Genomic DNA, 19,410 nt, shown 5'->3' on the forward strand with positions numbered 1-19,410 from the left:
TTTAAATGGGGAGAAAATCCAAAAATATGAGATGCAAAGGGACTTGGGAGTCCTTGTACAGAACACCCTGAAGGTTAAGTTTCAGGTTGAGTCAGTGGTGAGGAAGGCAAATGCCACGTTAGCATTCATTTCAAGAGGTCTGGAATACAAGAGCAGGGATGTGATGCTGAGGCTTTATAAGGCACTGGTGAGGCCTCACCTTGAGAACTGTGAACAGTTTCAGGCTCCTTATCTGAGAAGAGATGTGCTGGTATTGGAGAGGGTCCAGAGGAGGTTCACAAGGATGATTCCGGGAATTAAAGAGTTAGCACAGTAGGAATGTTTGATAGCTCTGGGTCTGTACTTGCTGGAGTTCAGAAGGATGAGGGGGGGAATCTCATTGAAACCTTTTTCAATGTTGACACGGTAGATGTGGAAAGGATGTTTCCCATGATGGGGGAGTCTAGGACAAGAGGGCACAGCCTCAGGATAGAGGGGCTTCCATTTAAAACAGAGAGACGGATAAATCTCTTTAGCCAAAGGGTGGTGAATTTGTGGAATCTGTTGCCACATACAGCTGTGGAGGCCGGGTCGTTGGTGTATTTAAGGCAGAGATTGATAGGTTCTTGATTGGACACGGCGTCGGAGGTTACGGGGAGGAGGCCGGGGAGTGGGGCTGAGGAGGGGGGGAAGAGAATGATCAATCGTGATTGAATGGCGGAGCAGACTCGATGGGCCAGATGGCCGAATTCAGCTCCTGTGTCTTCTGGCCAAACGAGCCTGTACTGCCCAATAACACAGCCACGTGAACAAATAGCCTATTAACCTGCAGGTCTTTGGACTGCAGGAGGGAACCAGAGCACCCAGAGGAAATCTGCCCGGTCATGACTCGTGACAGTCAGTGGCGGGAAATCGAACCCCGGCTGCTGGCCCTTCAATAGAGCCAAGCTAATGCTTACGCTACGGAGCCGCGCCCACCCCGCGTATGCAAATGGGGGGGAGCGCCGTAGCTCTGCCAAGAAACAAGAAATTTCCATGGGATCGTAAGATTTACGGATCAGAGTACGACCATTTGGATGGGTGGGTTAGCAGTTCGGTGGATGGTGTGCTGGACGATGGTGTTCTGGATATTATACAAAGGTACAGGTGGGACTCAGATCAGTTGTAGATATCAGACCATGAGATAGAGGAGCAGAACAAGGCCATTCGGCCCATTGAGCCACTGTGCCGTCATGGCTGACCCATTACCCTCTCACCCCCCCAATCTCTTGCCTTCACCACCACACCACCCCCATCCCATCACGCCCTGACCAATCAAGAACCCATCGACCTCTGCTTTCCATACACACAGCGACCCAGCCTCCACAGCCGTCTGTGGCAATGAATTCCACCTATTCACCGCCCTCTGGTTAGAGAAATTCCTCTTCATCTCCGTTCTAAATGGATGTCCCCCTGTTCTGAAGCTGTGTTCTTTGGTCCCAGACTCCCTCACTATAGGAAACATCCTGTACACATCCACTCTATCTGTGTCCTCCGGTCCTAGACTCCCCCACGATAGGAAACATCCTCTCCACATCCACTCTATCTGTGTCCTCTGGTCCTAGACTCCCCCACTATAGGAAACATCCTCTTCACATCCACTCTATCTGTGTCCTCTGGTCCTAGACTCCCTCACTATAGGAAACATCCTCTTCACATCCACTCTATCAAGGCCTTTCACCATTTGAAAGGTTTCAATGAGATCCCTCCCCTCAGTCTCCTGAATTCCAGTGAATACAGACACAGAGCCATCAAACGCCCTTCATATGACAAGCCATTGAATCTTAGAACCTCCTCTGAGCCGTCATCAATGTCAGCACATCCTTCTTTGATAAGGGGCCCAAAACTGCTCACAGTACATGGTGACATAGAAAACCGACAGCACAATACAGGCCGTTCGGCCCACAAAGCTGTGCCGAACATGTCCGCACCTTAGAACTACCCATAGTCCTCTGTTTTTCTGAGCTCCATGTACCCATCCAGGAATCTCTTAAAAGACCCTATCGTATCCACCTCCACCACCGTCACCGGCAGCCCATTCCACGCACTCACCACTCTCTGAGTAAAAAACTTACCCCTGACATCTCCTCTGTACCTACTCCCCAGCACCTTAAACCTGTGTCCTCTTGTGCTAGCCATTTCAGCCCTGGGGAAAAAAAGCCTCTGACTATCCACACGATCGATGCCTCTCATCATCTTGTACACCTCTATCAGGTCACCTCTCATCCTCCGTCGCTCCGAGGAGAAAAGGCCGAGTTCACTCAACCTATTCTCATAAGGCACGCTCCCCAATCCAGGCAACATCCTTGTAAATCTCCTCTGCACCCTTTCTATGGCTTCCACATCCTTCCTGTAGTGAGGCGACCAGAACTGAGCACAGTACTCCAAGTGGGGTCTGACCAGGGTCCTATATAGCTGCAACATTACCTCTCGGCTCTGAAACTCAATCCCACGATTGATGAAGGCCAATACACCGTTCGCCTTCTTAACCACAGAGTCAACCTGCGTAGTAGCTTTGAGCGTCCTATGGACTCGGACCCCAAGATCCCTCTGATCCTCCACACTGCCAAGAGCCTTACCATTAATACTGTATTCCACCATCATATTTGTCCTCTTCACCACCGAATCACCTGCCTGGAACCCCAAGGACTCCCAAGTCCCTTTGCACCTCGGACTTCCGAATTTTCTCTCCGTTTGGGGAACAGTCTGCAGTCTCCCGTGATAATATACCCGATTCCGACTCGGCCGTCCTGCCCCAAAGGGATACAGGCCCCGGATTCCTTCCCAGCCAATATCCCACTCCTGTCATTAATAACTCTGCAACGATCCAGCACGGGAAACGTCGCACAATATCCCAAGTCTGGCCTGACCGGGGGACTTCACGGGGCTGCGACGCTGCCTCGCGGCCCTCGGGCCAACGTACCGTGATCCCGAACTGCCTGCAGGAGGCGTAGAACTTGTCCCGCAGGGAGGCTGCGTTGTTGACGTAATCCATCTCCTTGCGGACGTACTCCTGCTGTAGCTGCTGACACTTGCTGATCTGCTTCTTCAGTGAGGGGATCTCGTAGCTGACGTTACGCATCAGCAAGCTGGCCAGCTCAACTGTCGTCAGAGTACAAGGGCAACCTGTCAGGTTGAATCTATATTCCCCCCTTCCTCAAAACTCAAAGCAAATCCTATTATCAAATCACCGTATACAACCCTGACATTAATTTTTTTTCTGTGTATATTGGGTGTTCAACCAGGGTGCAAAAGACAACGGACTGTGCAAATCAAAGAAAAAAAAACAATAATAATGAATAAATATCAAGAACGTGAGGCGAAGAGTCCTTGAAATTGAGTCCATTGGTTGAGGGAACATTTCAGTGATGGGGCGAGTGAAGTTATCCACTATGATTCAAGGGCTTGATGGGGTAATAACTGTTCCTGGACCTGGTGGTGTGGGTCCTGAGGCTCCTGTACCTCCTTCCTGATGGTTGAGGGGTAATAACTGTTCCTGAACCTGGTGGTGTGGGTCCTGAGGCTCCTGTACCTCCTTCAGTTATTACCCCTCAACCATCAGGAAGGAGGTACAGGAGTCTCAGGACACACACCACTAGGTTCGGGAACAGTTATTACCCCTCAACCATCAGGAAGGAGGTACAGGAGCCTCAGGACTCACACCACCAGGTTCAGGAACAGTTATTACCCCTCAACCATCAGGAAGGAGGTACAGCATCCTCAGGTCCCACACCACCAGGTTCAGGAACAGTTATTACCCCTCGGCCATCAGGAAGGAGGTACAGGATCCTCAGGGCCCACACCACCAGGTTCAGGAACAGTTATTACTCCACAACCATCAGGAAGGAGGTACAGGATCCTCAGGGCCCACACCACCAGGTTCAGGAACAGTTATTACCCCTCAACCATCAGGAAGGAGGTACAGGATCCTCAGGGCCCACACCACCAGGTTCAGGAACAGTTATTACCCCTCAGCCATCAGGAAGGAGGTACAGGATCCTCAGGGCCCACACCACCAGGTTCAGGAACAGTTATTACCCCTCAACCAACAGGAAGGAGGTACAGGATCCTCAGGGCCCACACCACCAGGTTCAGGAACAGTTATTACCCCACAACCATCAGGAAGGAGGTACAGGAGCCTCAGGACCCACACCACCAGGTTCAGGAATAGTTATTACCCCTCAACCATCAGGAAGGAGGTACAGGAGTCTCAGGGCCCACACCATCAGGTTCAGGAACAGTTATTACCCCTCAACCATCAGGAAGGAGGTACAGGAGTCTCAGGACCCACACCACCAGGTTCAGGAACAGTTATTACCCCTCAACCATCAGGAAGGAGGTACAGGAGCTTCAGGACCCACACCACCAGGTCCAGGATCAGTTATTGCCCCATCAAGCCCTTGAACCAAGGTGGATAACTTCACTCGCCCCATCACTGAAATGTTCCCTCAACCAATGGACTCAATTTCAAGGACTCCTCACCTCACGTTCTCAATATTTATTGCTTGCTTGCTTGCTTGTTTGTTTGTTTGTTTGTCTATCTATCTATCTATCTATTTATTTATTTATTATTAATTATTTTTTATATTTGCAAATTTTGTTGTCTTCTGCACCCTGGTTTATCGCCCGAGTTGGACAGTCTTTCATTGGTTCTGTTGTGGTTATTATTCTATAGATTTATTGAGAATGCCCACAAGAAAGTGAATCTCAGGGTTGGATATGGTGACATACACGTCTTTGATAATAAATTTACTTTTGAAGTTTGAACTGTGGTAGTTGCATTACTCACAAAATGCGTCAGTCTCACACCCTCACCCAGCTCCACCTATCACCTGCCAGCTTGTACGCCTTCTGCACCCCACTAGCCGATCCACCGTTATTATTCTGGCATTTTCCCCTTCCTTTCCTGTCCTGTTTTGTTCATTTCGCTGCCTGGCGGAGAATCTCACCCGGTCCCTCAACACCAGCTCCATAGCAAAGAAAACCCAGCAGTGTCTCTACTTTCTGCGAAGGCTGAGGAAAGTCCATCTCCCACCTCCCCCCATCCTCATCACATTCTACAGGGGTTGTATTGAGAGCATCCTGAGCAGCTGCATCACTGCCTGGTTCGGAAATTGCACCGTCTCGGATCGCAAGACCCTGCAGCGGATAGTGAGGTCAGCTGAGAAGATCATCGGGGTCTCTCTCCCCGCCATCACGGACATTTACACCACATGCTGCATCCACAAAGGAAACAGCATTATGAAGGACCCCACACACCCCTCACACAAACTCTCCTCCCTCCTGTCGTCTGGGAAAAGGCTCCGAAGCATTCGGGCTCTCACGACCAGACTGTGTAACAGTTTCTTCCCCCAAGCTATCAGACTCAGAGCCTGGACTGACACCTTACTGCCCTATTGTCCTGTTTATTATTTATTGTAATGCCTGCACTGTTTTGTGCACTTTACACAGTCCTGGGTAGGTCTGTAGTCTAGTGTAGTTTTTCTCTGTGTTGTTTTTTTACGTAGTTCAGTCTAGTTTTTGCATTGTTTCATGTAACACCATGGTCCCGAAAAACGTTGTCTCGTTTTTACTGTGTACCGTACCAGCAGTGATGGTCGGAATGACAATGAAAGTGACCTGACTTGGCCTGCTGAGTTCCTCCAGCATTTTGTGTGCGTTGCTATGGGCGTCCAGCGTCTGCTGAATCCCCGGTGTTGACTTGGTGAAGTTTCAGCATGAATTGTCCACTCTAGTCTCTTCTCTGTTCTCACCTGCCTATCACCTCCCCCTGGTGCCCCTCCTCCTTCCCTTCTGCCCACGGTCCACCCTCCTCTCAGATCCCATTCTTTCCAGCCCTTTTGCTGTTTGCTGTTGTGTGCTGGGGCAGCAGGCTGAGGGTAGCAGACACCAACAGAATCAACAAACCCATTCGTAAGGCCAGTGATGTTGTGGGGGTGGAACTGGACTCTCTGACGGTGGTGTCTGAAAAGAGGATGCTGTCCAAGTTGCATGCCATCTTGGACAATGACTCCCATCCACTCCATAATGTACTGGTTAGGCACAGGAGTACATTCAGCCAGAGACTCATTCCACCGAGATGTAACACTGAGCGTCATAGGAAGTCATTCCTGCCTGTGGCCATCAAACTCTACAACTCCTCCCTCGGAGCATCAGACACCCTGAGCCAATAGGCTGGTCCTGGACTTATTTCAACTTGGCATGATTAATTTATTATTATTTAATTATTTATGGTTTTATATTGCTATCTTTCTTCACTACTCTTGGTTGGTGCGGCTGTAACGAAACCCAATTTCCCTCGGGATCAATAAAGTATGTCTGTCTGTCTTTACCTTTCCCACCTATCTCCACCCCCCTGGTGCCCCTCCACCTCCCTTTCCTCCTTCCCTTCCTCCCACGGTCCACTCTCCTCTCCTTTCAGATTCCTTCCTCTCCAGCCCTTTACCCTTTCCACCTATCACCTCCCCCTGGTGTCCCCCCTCCTTCCCTTTCTCCCACGGTCCCTTCAGATCTCTTCCTCTCCAGCCCTGTACCTTTCCCACCCGCCTGGCTTCACCCATCACCTTCCAGCTCCTGCTCCTTCCCCACCCCCCCCCACCCCGCTTCCTTTCCAGTCTCGAAGGAGGGCCTTAGGGGCTGAAACGTCTACTGTTCATTCCTCTCCGCTGACCTGCTGAGTTTTGTGTCAGTGCGCGTCACACTCAATCACGCTCACGTGCGAAATAAACGTGTCAGAGACCCAGCGGGCGCTTTGTAGAATACAAACCGATTCCACCTACCTAAATAGACGTTGTCCTTCTCGTACAGAGAGACGATCTCCTGCCAGTCCTGGAGGAGGAAAGAGACAAGGGGGTGACGGTCGGCGTTTTAAATTTCCGCGAAAACGGCAGACACACTCGGAAACCAACTTCAGCACGCGGTCACCTTCATCCGCTGAGACGAGTAACGTCCGAATATATTCTTCGTCGATGCTTCTGTTCTTCTGAGGATCTCGACAATTCTCAAGCAGTGGAAGTAGTGAATATCTGCAGGAGAGGGACACAGCCATCAGCTGAACACAGAAGGAACTAGTTCCTCACACAGTCAGAGAGTCACGTACCCCGTGGCGGGTTAAAGAACCAGCAGAAATGGAAACACTTTGGAGTCTGGTATTGCTAGTAACTAAGGGTATTTATTAGTAACTAATCAATACAGTAATATAAATTCAGGTATATTAAACAGGTTAGCAATGATTTTATATATATATATGTGGAAATATATGAAACTCAAGCTTCTTCAAGCCGAGGGGTGAATGAGCGAAGCTCAGTTAGTTTGTGGTATGGAATTGAGCAGTGATGGAGAGAGAGAGATGTTTAGTTCTTCAGGTGAGCTGATGGCATCCATCGTCCCATGGTCCTCCGAAATCCTTTGGAAGTCACCGACTGCGACCACAACAAAGTGGACCGTTCTTCCGTGGTGGAATTATCAACCCAGGCCAGGGTTGGACGCGCGAGTAACTCCCCACCGGTCACACCTTTCCCGCGCTGCCAGAGCCACTGATCGACTATCCCGATCGATCCTCCAAAACCCACCCTTTTCTGTGGGCACAACAAAGCTGGTTCAGTGTCCAAAACCGTGTGTCTGTAGGTCCATCAGCGGACCTCCTATTTATCTCACCGCGCTGAACACCAGCCGTCCAACAAACAGCTCCTCCCTTCTCTCTTTGTAAGAAGACAGACGTTGAGTGTCCTTGTAAAAGTGTAACCACGCTCACAGAGATACCACAACACCATCTCCGAGCAGTCTTCACCCCTCTCTCTCTCTCTCTCTCTTACTAACGAGGTGTCTGGAGTTGAACAACTCCCTCTCTCTTTTCAAAAGCACAGTTCACCGGGGGTAATTCAGGACCCCGTCACAAGTGAGAGGGCAAGCTGGCTTTCATGATCTCCACTCCAGCCACTCTTATTTCCAAGATGGCGGCGCGACGCAGCTTGCAGCGGCCACTCCGGAGCTGATTATCTGTTATTTGTGAAGCGGGGTGCCGTGTGCAATCATAATTGGATGAGAAACGGACGTGGGAGCACGGAGGAACATCTGGAAATCTCCAGGAAGACCTTCTTCGTTGCTGCTGCTGTTGTGAGGTCCGGGACTCTGCTGGGAAGAACAGGCCCCCAGTCCTCAGGGTCGCATTGCCGATGGCCGTCGGCGGGGCCGTCTTAATACGCTCGGCAGAGGATGGTGCTCGGAGAAGCAGTGCCGGAGGGGATGGTCGGAGGCTCTGAGGTTCGACGGACGGACTCGGAGTCCGCTGCGGTCAGAGCGCTTTCATTGTGTGCTGTGTCTGTGAGGCTGAGTTCGACGGAGCTTTCACTGTGTGCTGTGTCTGCGAGGCTGGGTTTGACGGAGCTTTCACTGTGTGCTGTGTCTGCGAGGCTGGGTTCGACGGAGCTTTCACTGTGTGCTGTGTCTGCGAGGCTGGGTTCGACGCTTTCACTGTGTGCTGTGTCTGCGAGGCTGGGTTCGACGGAGCTTTCACTGTGTGTGTGTCTGCGAGGCTGGGTTCGATGGAGCTTTCACTGTGTGCTGTGTCTGCGAGGCTGGGTTCGACGGAGCTTTCACTGTGTGCTGTGTCTGCGAGGCTGGGTCCGACGGAGCTTTCACTGTGTGCTGTGTCTGCGAGGCTGGGTTCGACGGAGCTTTCACTGTGTGCTGTGTCTGCGAGGCTGGGTTCGACGGAGCTTTCACTGTGTGCTGTGTCTGCGAGGCTGGGTTCGACGCTTTCACTGTGTGCTGTGTCTGCGAGGCTGGGTTCGACGGAGCTTCCACTGTGTGCTGTGTCTGCGAGGCTGGGTTCGACGCTTTCACTGTGTGCTGTGTCTGCGAGGCTGGGTTCGACGGAGCTTTCACTGTGTGCTGTGTCTGCGAGGCTGGGTTCGACGGAGCTTTCACTGTGTGCTGTGTCTGCGAGGCTGGGTTCGACGGAGCTTTCACTGTGTGCTGTGTCTGCGAGGCTGGGTTCGACGGAGCTTTCAGTGTGTGCTGTGTCTGCGAGGCTGGGTTCGACGGAGCTTTCACTGTGTGCTGTGTCTGTGAGGCTGGGTTCGATGGAGCTTTCACTGTGTGCTGAATCTGGCAGGCTGGGTTCGACGGAGCTTTCATTGTGTGCTGTGTCTGCGAGGCTGGGTTTGACGGAGCTTTCACTGTGTGCTGTGTCTGCGAGGCTGGGTTCGACGGAGCTTTCACTGTGTGCTGTGTCTGCGAGGCTGGGTTTGACGGAGCTTTCACTGTGTGCTGTGTCTGCGAGGCTGGGTTCGACGGAGCTTTCACTGTGTGCTGTGTCTGCGAGGCTGGGTTTGACGGAGCTTTCACTGTGTGCTGTGTCTGCGAGGCTGGGTTTGACGGAGCTTTCATTGTGTGCTGTGTCTGTGAGGCTGGGTTCGATGGAGCTTTCACTGTGTGCTGAATCTGGCAGGCTGGGTTCGACGGAGCTTTCATTGTGTGCTGTGTCTGCGAGGCTGGGTTTGACGGAGCTTTCACTGTGTGCTGTGTCTGCGAGGCTGGGTTCGACGGAGCTTTCACTGTGTGCTGTGTCTGTGAGGCTGGGTTCGACGGAGCTTTCACTGTGTGCTGTGTCTGTGAGGCTGGGTTCGACGGAGCTTTCACTGTGTGCTGTGTCTGCGAGGCTGGGTTTGACGGAGCTTTCACTGTGTGCTGTGTCTGCGAGGCTGGGTTTGACGGAGCTTTCACTGTGTGCTGTGTCTGCGAGGCTGAGTCGGGCGGCACCGTGGAAGTCCATAGCGGGGGTATTCCCTTCTGCCGCCGGCGTGGGATGGCGAGTCTGTCGGGACCCTGGGGACTTGTGGAAACTGTGTGGTGATTTCGTTTGAACTTATAGTCCTTTAACATCTTTGGACTATTTTTACTGTGCCCATAGTCTGTTTTTTATCAATTATGCTATTGTTTGCACTGTTGTAACTATGTGGTTTTGTGCAGGTCTTGTAGCTCTAGTTTTTGGTCTTGTTTTGTCTGGTGGGATTGGAGCTCCTTTCCGGGGAACGCGCTGAGACGGTAGCGCGATATTAATACGCAGCAGCCTCTCCGGACTCTGGGTTTGGGGATTGCCAAACGTTACGTGGATTTTCTGGTGGAGTCTGTTTTGTCGTGTGCTTTTGTGATATCATTCTGGAGGAACGTCGTCTCATTTTTTTAACTGCCTTGCATTTGTGGTTCCTAAATGACAATAAACTGAATCTGAATCTGAAAGTGAGGCCAAGTCTCATCAAAGCCCGATGGTGTGAATATCGACTTCTCCTTCTAGAGTCAAGATTATAGAGCACTTCAGTACAGAAAAAGGCCCTTTGCTGCATCCGAACTATTGGTTTGTCTGGTCCCACTGACCCGCACCTGGGCCATTGCCCTCCGCACTCCTCCCATCCACGCACTTAGCCAAACTTCTCTTAAAATAATGCAGTTGAACCGGCAGCCATCACTCCCACTGGCAGCTCGTCCCTACCCTCTGAGGGAAAAGGTTCCCCTTAAACATACAAGAATTCCTGTCAGATCGCCGGCAGGAGGGAAGAGCGGGCTCCCTCACCTCTGCCCCTCTGACTCTCAACACAGGTGCCCCTCGGGGCTGTGTCCTAAGCCCCCTCCTTTACTCTCTGTATACCCATGACTCTGTCACCACCCACGCTCCAATCTGCTAATTAAATTTGCTGACGATACTACACCGACTAGCCTGATCTCAAATATTAACGAGGCAGCCGACAGGGAAGAGGTCATCACCCTGACACGGTGGTGTCAAAAAAACAATTTCTCCCTCAATGTCGTAAAAACAAAGGAGCTGGTTGTGGACTACAGGAGGAATGGAGACAGGCTGGCCCCTATTGACATCAGTGGATCTGGGATTGAGAGGGTGAACAGCTTCAAGTTCCTCAGCATCCACATCACCGAGGATCTCACGTGGTCTGTACACACCGGCTGTGTGGTGAAAACGGACAACAGCACCTCTTTCACCTCAGAAACATCAGGTTTTGGAAGCTTGGTATGGGTCCCAGGACTTTCTACAGGGGCACAATTGAGAGCATCCTGACTGGCTGCATCACTGCCTGGTGCGGGAACTGTACCTCCCTCAATCGCAGGACTCTGCAGAGAGTGGGGCGGACAGCCCAGCGCATCTGTAGATGTGAACTTCCCACTATTCAGGACATTTACTGAGACGGGTGTGTAAAAAGGGCCCAAAGTATCACTGGGGACCCGAGTCACCCCAACCACAAACTGTTCCAGCTGCTACCATCCGGGAAACGGTACCACAGCATAAAAGCCAGAACCAACAGGCTCCGGAACAGCTTCTTCCACCAGGCCGTCAGACTGATTAATTCACGCTGATACAACTGTATTTCCATGTTATGTTGACTGTCCTGTTGTACAGACTATTTATTATAAATTCCACATTGCACATTTAGACAGAAAGGTAACGTAAAGATTTTTACTCCTCATGAAGGATGTAAGTAATAAAGTCAATTCACTTCAAATAGGAGCAGGAGTCGGCCATTCGGCCCGTCGAGCCTGCCCCGCCGTTCAATAAGATCATGGCTGATCTGGCCATGGACTCATCTCCACCCACCTGCCTTTTCCCCAGAACCCTCAATTCCCCTCCTATGCAAGAACCTATCCAGCCATGTCTTAAATATATTTACTGAGGCAGCCTCCACTGCTTCCCTGGGCAGAGAATTCCACAGATTCCCCACTCTCTGGGAAAAGCAGTTCCTCCTCATCCCCGTCCTAAATCTACTCCCCCGAATCTTGAGGCTTTGTCCCCTAGTTCTAGTCTCACCTACCACTGGAAACAACTTTCCTGCCTCCATTTTATCAAACCCCTTCATAATTCTATGTGTTTCTATAAGATCTCCTCTCATTCTTCTGAATTCCAGCGAGTACAGTCCCAGGCAATTCAATCTCTCCTCATAGTCTAACCACATCTCTGGAATCAACCTGGTGAACCTCCTCTGCACGGCCTCCAAAGCCAGTATATCCTTCCTCAAGTACAGAGACCAGAACGCCACACAGTACTCCAGGTGCGGCCTCACCAGTACCCTGTACAGTCGCAGCATGACCTCCCTGCTCTTGAATTCAATCAGTCCAGCAATGAAGGCCAACATCCCATTTGCCTGCTGCACCTGCAAACTAACTTCCCACCCTAAACCCAGGACCTCAACATTTCATCTTTTGCCCTGAACCCATGACCTCCGGCCACAGCACAGATAGCCATCCTATCTATACCCCCCCCCTCATAATTTTGCCCACCGCCATCGTATCTCCCCCTCGTTCTCCTGCGCTCCAGGGAATAATGTCCCAGCCTATGTCCAACTTCTCCCTCAAGCTCAGAATGGAGCGGAGGTTCTAGATGAAACAGGCTCCCCAATTCACGACGGGTCTCGCCAAGGTGGAGGAGGTAGGCAACCCCAGCTGGTTCGCAGGTGAAGTGTTGTCTCACCTGGAAGGACCGTTTCCAGGCCCCTTCACTCTTAACCTATGACCGCTGGTTCTAGTCTCAACCCACCTCATTGGGCAAACCCTGCTTGCGTTTACCCTAGCTATACCCCTCATGATTTTGTCCAACTTTATCAAATCTCCCCTCACTCTCTGACGCTCCAGGGGAATGAAGCCCTAACCTATTCAATCTTTCCCTGTAACTCAGGTCTTCAAGTCCCGGCGACAAGTGGTAAACCTTCTCTGTGCTATTTCATTCTTATTTACCTCTTTCCTTGTAGGCCGGTGACCAGAACTCCAAATCTGGCCCCACCAATGTCTTGTGCAACTTCCAACTTAACATCCCATCTCCCGTGCTCTAAACGCTGACTTATGAGGGCCGATATGACAGAAGATCGCTTTTCGACCCTCTCTACCTGTGATGCCACTTTCAAGGAATTATGGATCTGTATTCCCAGAGGTTCATTTTGTTGCCAAAGCACAATACAACGCTGATATTTGTCTTCTCCAGATAGCCATATAATACAGAAAGACCACGCGTGAAAGGAAAGACAACAACCCCCTAACCCCCGGCACGAATAACTTCCCATTCTTGCACACAAAAGTTAACAGACCATCCCCCCCACCGCCAATCGTCCACAAGAAAGAAAACACCGAAAAACTGAAAGAAACCAATATGAAGTACAGTCCAACAATCCCATAAATCTCAGAATATCGGAAACTTTTCTATCTGCATAGGATGCTGTAACCAGAGAGCCGAGCCTGTCCCGTGACTGCACTGCCCCCACCTGGTCGGAGGTCACACCACCGTGCCTGTCCCATGACAGCACTGCCCCCACCTGGTCGGAGGTCACACCACCTGCCTGTCCCATGACAGCACTGCCCCCGCCTGGTCGGAGGTCACACCACCTGCCTGTCCTGTGACTGCACTGCCCCCACCTGGTCGGAGGTCACACCACCTGCCTGTCCCGTGACTGCACTGCCCCCACCTGGTCGGAGGTCACACCACCTGCCAGCCAACATTTCGCCCCTCCCAACTAATCAATGCACACTTAACCATTGGCCACCGTCCAGCACCAAGCCGTTGGCCCCCCCGGTGAATCACCCGGGCTGGACCCTCCAGCCCCCTGACCCATAAAGGGTGCTACATGTGCCTGGCTCGCTCTCTTTTTGCCATCCTCGAGGGACCACCCTGCTTCACTCCAGGCTGAACAGCGCTGGAGACACGTGGTGAGCCGGGCATTGAATAGGGTCGTGGGGGGGTTTGTTGTTGTCCCTGTAGCAGAGAGCCGTGCCTGCCCACGGTCGGGGGGGTGGCGGGTATCGTAGTTACTTTTCCCTTGCTTGTATGTGTACCTGTACTCCGTCCCCACACCGTTTTCCAGTGTATTGTACTGCCCACCCGACTTTCCCCACGCTCCTCTATTCTAAGCGTGTTTCTGTGAATATTGTAGCCGCTCGTGTTGTCCCCAATCTCTTTCTCCCCTTGTAAATAAACTCCTTGTTATTAAAACTGTGTGTCCAGAGCCCGTGCCTTTGAGACCCAGAGAATCTTCTCACTCCCATCACAACAGATGCCCCGGACCAGAGAACTCCAGCCAGCCGCTGACAGCGGCCTACGCCCCAGTGGGGGTTAGGGGCTTGACGACAGGACTCAAGGCACCGAGATTCCTTCTGAACCCGGCACTTCGGTAGAGGGAGCATTTGATGATACGAACTACGTTAATATGTAAGCCTGGCTTGTGAGACGCACAAAACTGCTGGAAGAACTCAGCAGGTCAGGCAGCGTCTATAGAGGGGAATTAAATGCTCTACGTTTTGGACTGAGACCCTTCATCAGGACTGGAAAGGAAGGGGGAAGAAGCCAGACTAAGAAGGTGGGGGCCTCCAACCTGATGACATAAACACTGATTTCTCTAACTTCTGGTAATTTATCTCTCCCCACCCCCCCCCCCTTTCTGATTCCCTTCTCTTTTCCTCACCTCCCTCCGCGTCCCCTCCTTCTTCCCTTTCTCCCGTGGTCCACTCTCCTCTCTCATCAGATTCCTTCTTCTTCAACTCTTTATCTCTTCCAACTATCACCTCCCAGCTTCTTACTTCATCCCCACCTCCGTCACCCCAACTTCCCCCTCTCCTGGTCTCACCTGTCAGCTTGTACTCCTTCCTCCGCCCCCCCATCACCTGTCATCTGCCAGCTTGTCCTCCTCCCCACACTCTTATTCTAGCTTCTTCCCCCTTTACTTCCGCTCCTGATGGAGGATCTGGGTCCCAAACGTCAACTCTTTCTTCCTCTCCGTAGATGCTGCCCGACCTGCTGAGTTCCTCCAGCATTGTGTGTGTGTGTGTGTGTGTGTGTGTGTGTGTGTGTGTGTGTGTGTGTGTGTGTGTGTGTGTGTGTGTGTGTGTGTGTGTGTGTGTGTCTGAGAGCGTGCACGTGTCTGAGAGTGACCATGTTAGTTCCGGACTGTCCACAGCATTAACTATGGGATTGTTCTAGAACATAGAACAGTACAGCACAGTACAGGCCCTTCGGCCCACAATGTTGTGCCGACCCTCAAACCCTGCCTCCCATATAACCCCCCCACCTTAAATTCCTCCAATTACCTGTCTAGTAGTCTCTTAAACTTCACTAGTGTATCTGCCTCCACCACTGACTCAGGCAGTGCATTCCACGCACCAACCACTCTCTGAGTGAAAAACCTTCCTCTATTATCCCCCTTGAACTCCCCTCCCCTTACCTTAAAGCCACGTCCTCTTGTACTGAGCAGTGGTGCCCTGGGGAAGAGGCGCTGGCTGTCCACTCTATCTATTCCTCTTAATATCTTGTACACCTCTATCATGTCTCCTCTCATCCTCCTTCTCTCCAAAGAGTAAAGCCCTAGTTCCCTTAATCTCTGATCATAATGCATACTCTCTAAACCAGGCAGCATCCTGGTATATCTCCTCTGTACCCTTTCTAATCCAGGCAGCATCCTGGTGAATCTCCTCTGCACCCTCTCCAATCCAGGCAGCATCCTGGTAAATCTCCTCTGTACCCTCTGTAATCCAAGCAGCATCCTGGTAAATCTCCTCTGTACCCTCTCTAATCCAGGCAGCATCCTGGTAAATCTCCTCTGTACCCTCTCCATTGCTTCCACATTTGCAGTGGACAGGCTAGCGAGATTGGGAAAATTACTGACATGATCCCGACAGGAGCTGTTTGATCTCCTCGTTCTCCGGCATGTCCTGGATGGCATTGTTTATCTTCTCCCGGATGGTCAGGACCGAGTTCTGCCACTTCAGATTGCAGTGTCTTCGATCGACCAGCCAGTCTGAGGGGGAAACAAAAAACACTCCGTGACTCCCACGTCACCTTCGATGGAGTCAAGTTAGGCAAAGGGGAAGTACAACGAGATCTAGGTGTTCTTGTACATCAGTCAATGAAAGCAAGCATGCAGGTACAGCAGGCAGTGAAGAAAGCTAATGGCACGTTGGCCTTCATAACAAGGGGAGTTGTGTATAGGAGCAAAGAGGTCCTTCTGCAGTTGTACAGGGCCCTGGTGAGACCCCACCTGGAGTATTGTGTGCAGTTTTGGTCTCCAAATCTGAGGAAGGACATTCTTGCTATTGAGGGAGTGCAGCGTAGGTTCACAAGGTTAATTCCCGAACTGTCATATGTTGAAAGATTGGAGCGACTGGGCTTGTATACACTGGAATTTAGAAGGATGAGAGGGGATCTGATTGAAACATATAAGATTATTAAGGGATTGGACACACTAGAGGCAGGAAGCATGTTCCCACTGATGGGTGAGTCCAGAACCAGAGGCCACAGTTTAAGAATAAGGGGAAGGCCATTTAGAACGGAGTTGAGGAAAAACTTTTTCACTCAGAGAGTGGTGGATATGTGGAATGCTCTGCCCCAGAAGGCAGTGGAGGCCAAGTCTCTGGATGCTTTCAAGAGAGAGTTAGATAGAGCTCTTATAGATAGCGGCGTCAAGGGATATGGGGAGAGGGCAGGAACGAGGTACTGATTGTGGATGATCAGCCATGATCACAGTGAATGGTGGTGCTGGCTCGAAGGGCTGAATGGCCTACTCCTGCACCTACTGTCTATAAACAAGAACCACAGGGGCAGCATGGTAATGTAGTGGTTAGCACAACAGTTTACAGTACCGGCGACTCGGGTTCAATTCCCGTCGCTGTCTGTAAGGAGTTTGTACCGTGTGAGTTTCCTACAGGTGCTCCAGTTTCCTCCCACAGTCCAAAGACCTACAGGTCGGTGAGTTAATTGGTCATTGGACATTGCCACATGATTAGTCGAGGGTTAAATCGGGGCATCGCTGGGTGGCGCGATTCGAAGGGCCGATTCCGCACTGTCTGTGTGTGTGTGTGTGTGTGAGTGTATGCCTGTGTGTGTGTGTCTGTCTGTGCGTGTCTCTGTGTGAGTGTGTGTGTGTGTGTGTGTGTCTGTGTGAGTGTCTGTCTGTGTGTATGCGTCTGTGTGTGTGAGTGTATGCCTGTGTGTGTGCGTCTGTCTGTGCGTGTCTGTGTGTGTGTGTGTGTGTCTGTGTGAGTGTCTGTGTGTCTGTCTGTCTGTGTGTCTCTGTGTGAGTGTGTGTGTGCACGTGTATGTCTGTGTGTGTGTGAGTGTGGGTGTGAGTGTGTGTGTGTCTGTGTGAGTGTGTGTGTGTGTGTGCATGTCTGTGTGAGTGTCTGTGTATGCGCGTGTATGTCTGTGTGAGTGTCTCTGTGTGTGTGTGGGTGTGAGTGTGTGTGTGAGTTTGTGTGTGTGTGTCTGTGTGTGTGAGTGTGTGCGTGTCTGTGTGAGTGTGTGTCTGTGTGTGTGTGAGTGCGAGAGGGTGTGTGTGCACATGTATGTCTGTCTGTGTGTGTGTCTCTGTGTGAGTGTGTGTCTCTGTGTGTGTGTGTGTCTGTGTGTGCGAGTGTGAGTGTCTGTGAGTGTGTGTGCCTGTGTGTGTGTGTGTGTCTGTGTGGTCTTCTGCACACTGATTGTTTTGTTTATCCATTCTGTTGTGTATGATGTCTCACTGACTCTGTCGGGTTTCTCTGTATTGACTGTGATTGCCCACAAGGATACGAATCTCAGGGTGGGATCTGGTGACTTTAACGATAACCCTACTCCGAGCTCTGTACTTACCCAAGAGCTTGCTGGTCTGTATGTCAATCGGGAATTTCCTTTTGTCCTGCAAAGAAAATATCCGCCAGATCAAAAACTCAATAAAAAACAGCTGTCCGTCTTGAGGGCGAGGTACTTGTCCTATCAGAAATGTTCACGGGCCATCAAAACACCTTCACCCAGAGGGTGGAACCCCAGCGCAAGTGGCGCAGGCCAGCTCGATTTCAACGTTCAAGAGAAGTTTGGACAGGTACGCGGATGGGAGGGGTGTGGCGGGCTGTGGTCCCGGTGCGGGTCGACGGGACTGGTCAGCGTAAATGGTCCAGCACGGAGTAGATGGGCCAAAGGGCCTACTTGTTTCTGTGCCGTAGTGTTCCATGACTCGGCAGGATGAAGGGACTAAGCGGGTTATTGGTACGGCACGGCCTAGATGGGCCAAAGGGCCTGCTTGTTCCTGTGCTGTACTTTCCTGCGACTCTGTGACAAGTTTAATTTATGATCTCAGAATAAAGGATTCCTCTCCCCGACCCCCCCCACCCCCAAGCAAAGAGTGATCGCAGCAAGGTGCATTCGTTAGGGATAAATCTCAGAACAAGTCCCTCTGGCCCAGCAAGCCACCTACTTAACACTAAACCTCATCCCAGGACAATCTGCGACGGCTAATTAACCTACTAACCGACGCGCCTCTGGACTGTGGGAGGAAGCACACGCGGTCACGGGGAGAATGTCCTAGCTCCTTACAGGCAGTGGCGGGATTCGAACCCAGATCTCCGGTAGCGCACACTACTGTGCCAGGCTGTGATCCGAATGTTACGGCTAGGTAGGCGACAAGACCATAATCTGGTCAGTTTTTCAGAAACCCCCCCACTGCTGTATCATCTCCCTAATAAGAGCAGCTAAACTCACTTCTACTTCCCCCTCCCCCCCGCCCCCCCGACGCTCCAGGATTTCTGGCACACTGCTGGTGTCCTCTATGGTGAAAACCGACACAAAATACTTAAGCACGAGGAAATCTGCAGATGCTGGAAATTCAAGCAACACACACAAAATGCTGGTGGAACACAGCAGGCCAGGCAGCGTCTATAGGGAGAAGCACTGTCGACGTTTCGGGCCGAGACCCTTCGTCAGGACTCAAAACAGGTTCAATACCGCCCCCTGCTGACCGGGAGGATTCAGGAGAATGGTCCCAACATCTAAAACAGGTTCAATACCGCCCCCTGCTGAGCGGGAGTGTGAGGAGGATTCAGGAGAGTGGTCCCAACATCTAAAACAGGTTCAATACCGCCCCCTGCTGACCGGGAGAATTCAGGAGAGTGGTCCCAACATCTAAAACAGGTTCAATACCGCCCCCTGCTGACCGGGAGGATTCAGGAGAGTGGTCCCAACATCTAAAACAGGTTCAATACCGCCCCCTGCTGACCGGGAGAATTCAGGAGAGTGGTCCCAACATCTAAAACAGGTTCAATACCGCCCCCTGCTGACCAGGAGGATTCAGGAGAGTGGTCCCAACATCTAAAACAGGTTCAATACCGCCCCCTGCTGACCGGGAGTGTGAGGAGGATTCAGGAGAGTGGTCCCAACATCTAAAACAGGTTCAATACCGCCCCCTGCTGACCGGGAGGATTCAGGAGAGTGGTCCCAACATCTAAAACAGGTTCAGTACCGCCCCCTGCTGACCGGGAGAATTCAGGAGAGTGGTCCCAACATCTAAAACAGGTTCAATACCGCCCCCTGCTGACCGGGAGGATTCAGGAGAGTGGTCCCAACATCTAAAACAGGTTCAATACCGCCCCCTGCTGACCGGG

General features: G+C 51.5%; 1 protein-coding gene across 1 annotated transcript in view; it reads right to left on the reverse strand.

The window, feature by feature from the left end:
* The window catches only part of cdk5rap3 (CDK5 regulatory subunit associated protein 3), a 121,720-nt gene that overhangs the window by 92,968 nt on the left and 9,342 nt on the right, over positions 1-19,410 (reverse strand). The window contains exons 2-6 of the mRNA XM_073071816.1: positions 17,627-17,672; positions 15,669-15,800; positions 6,943-7,043; positions 6,798-6,846; positions 2,942-3,120 (exon numbers count right to left, since the gene is read on the reverse strand). Of these exons, the coding sequence (XP_072927917.1) occupies positions 2,942-3,120; positions 6,798-6,846; positions 6,943-7,043; positions 15,669-15,800; positions 17,627-17,672 (507 nt within the window). The remainder of the gene's footprint in view (positions 1-2,941; positions 3,121-6,797; positions 6,847-6,942; positions 7,044-15,668; positions 15,801-17,626; positions 17,673-19,410) is intronic.

This window comes from Hemitrygon akajei, chromosome 18, assembly GCF_048418815.1.
Source record: "Hemitrygon akajei chromosome 18, sHemAka1.3, whole genome shotgun sequence".
NCBI classification, from domain to species: Eukaryota; Metazoa; Chordata; class Chondrichthyes; order Myliobatiformes; family Dasyatidae; genus Hemitrygon; species Hemitrygon akajei.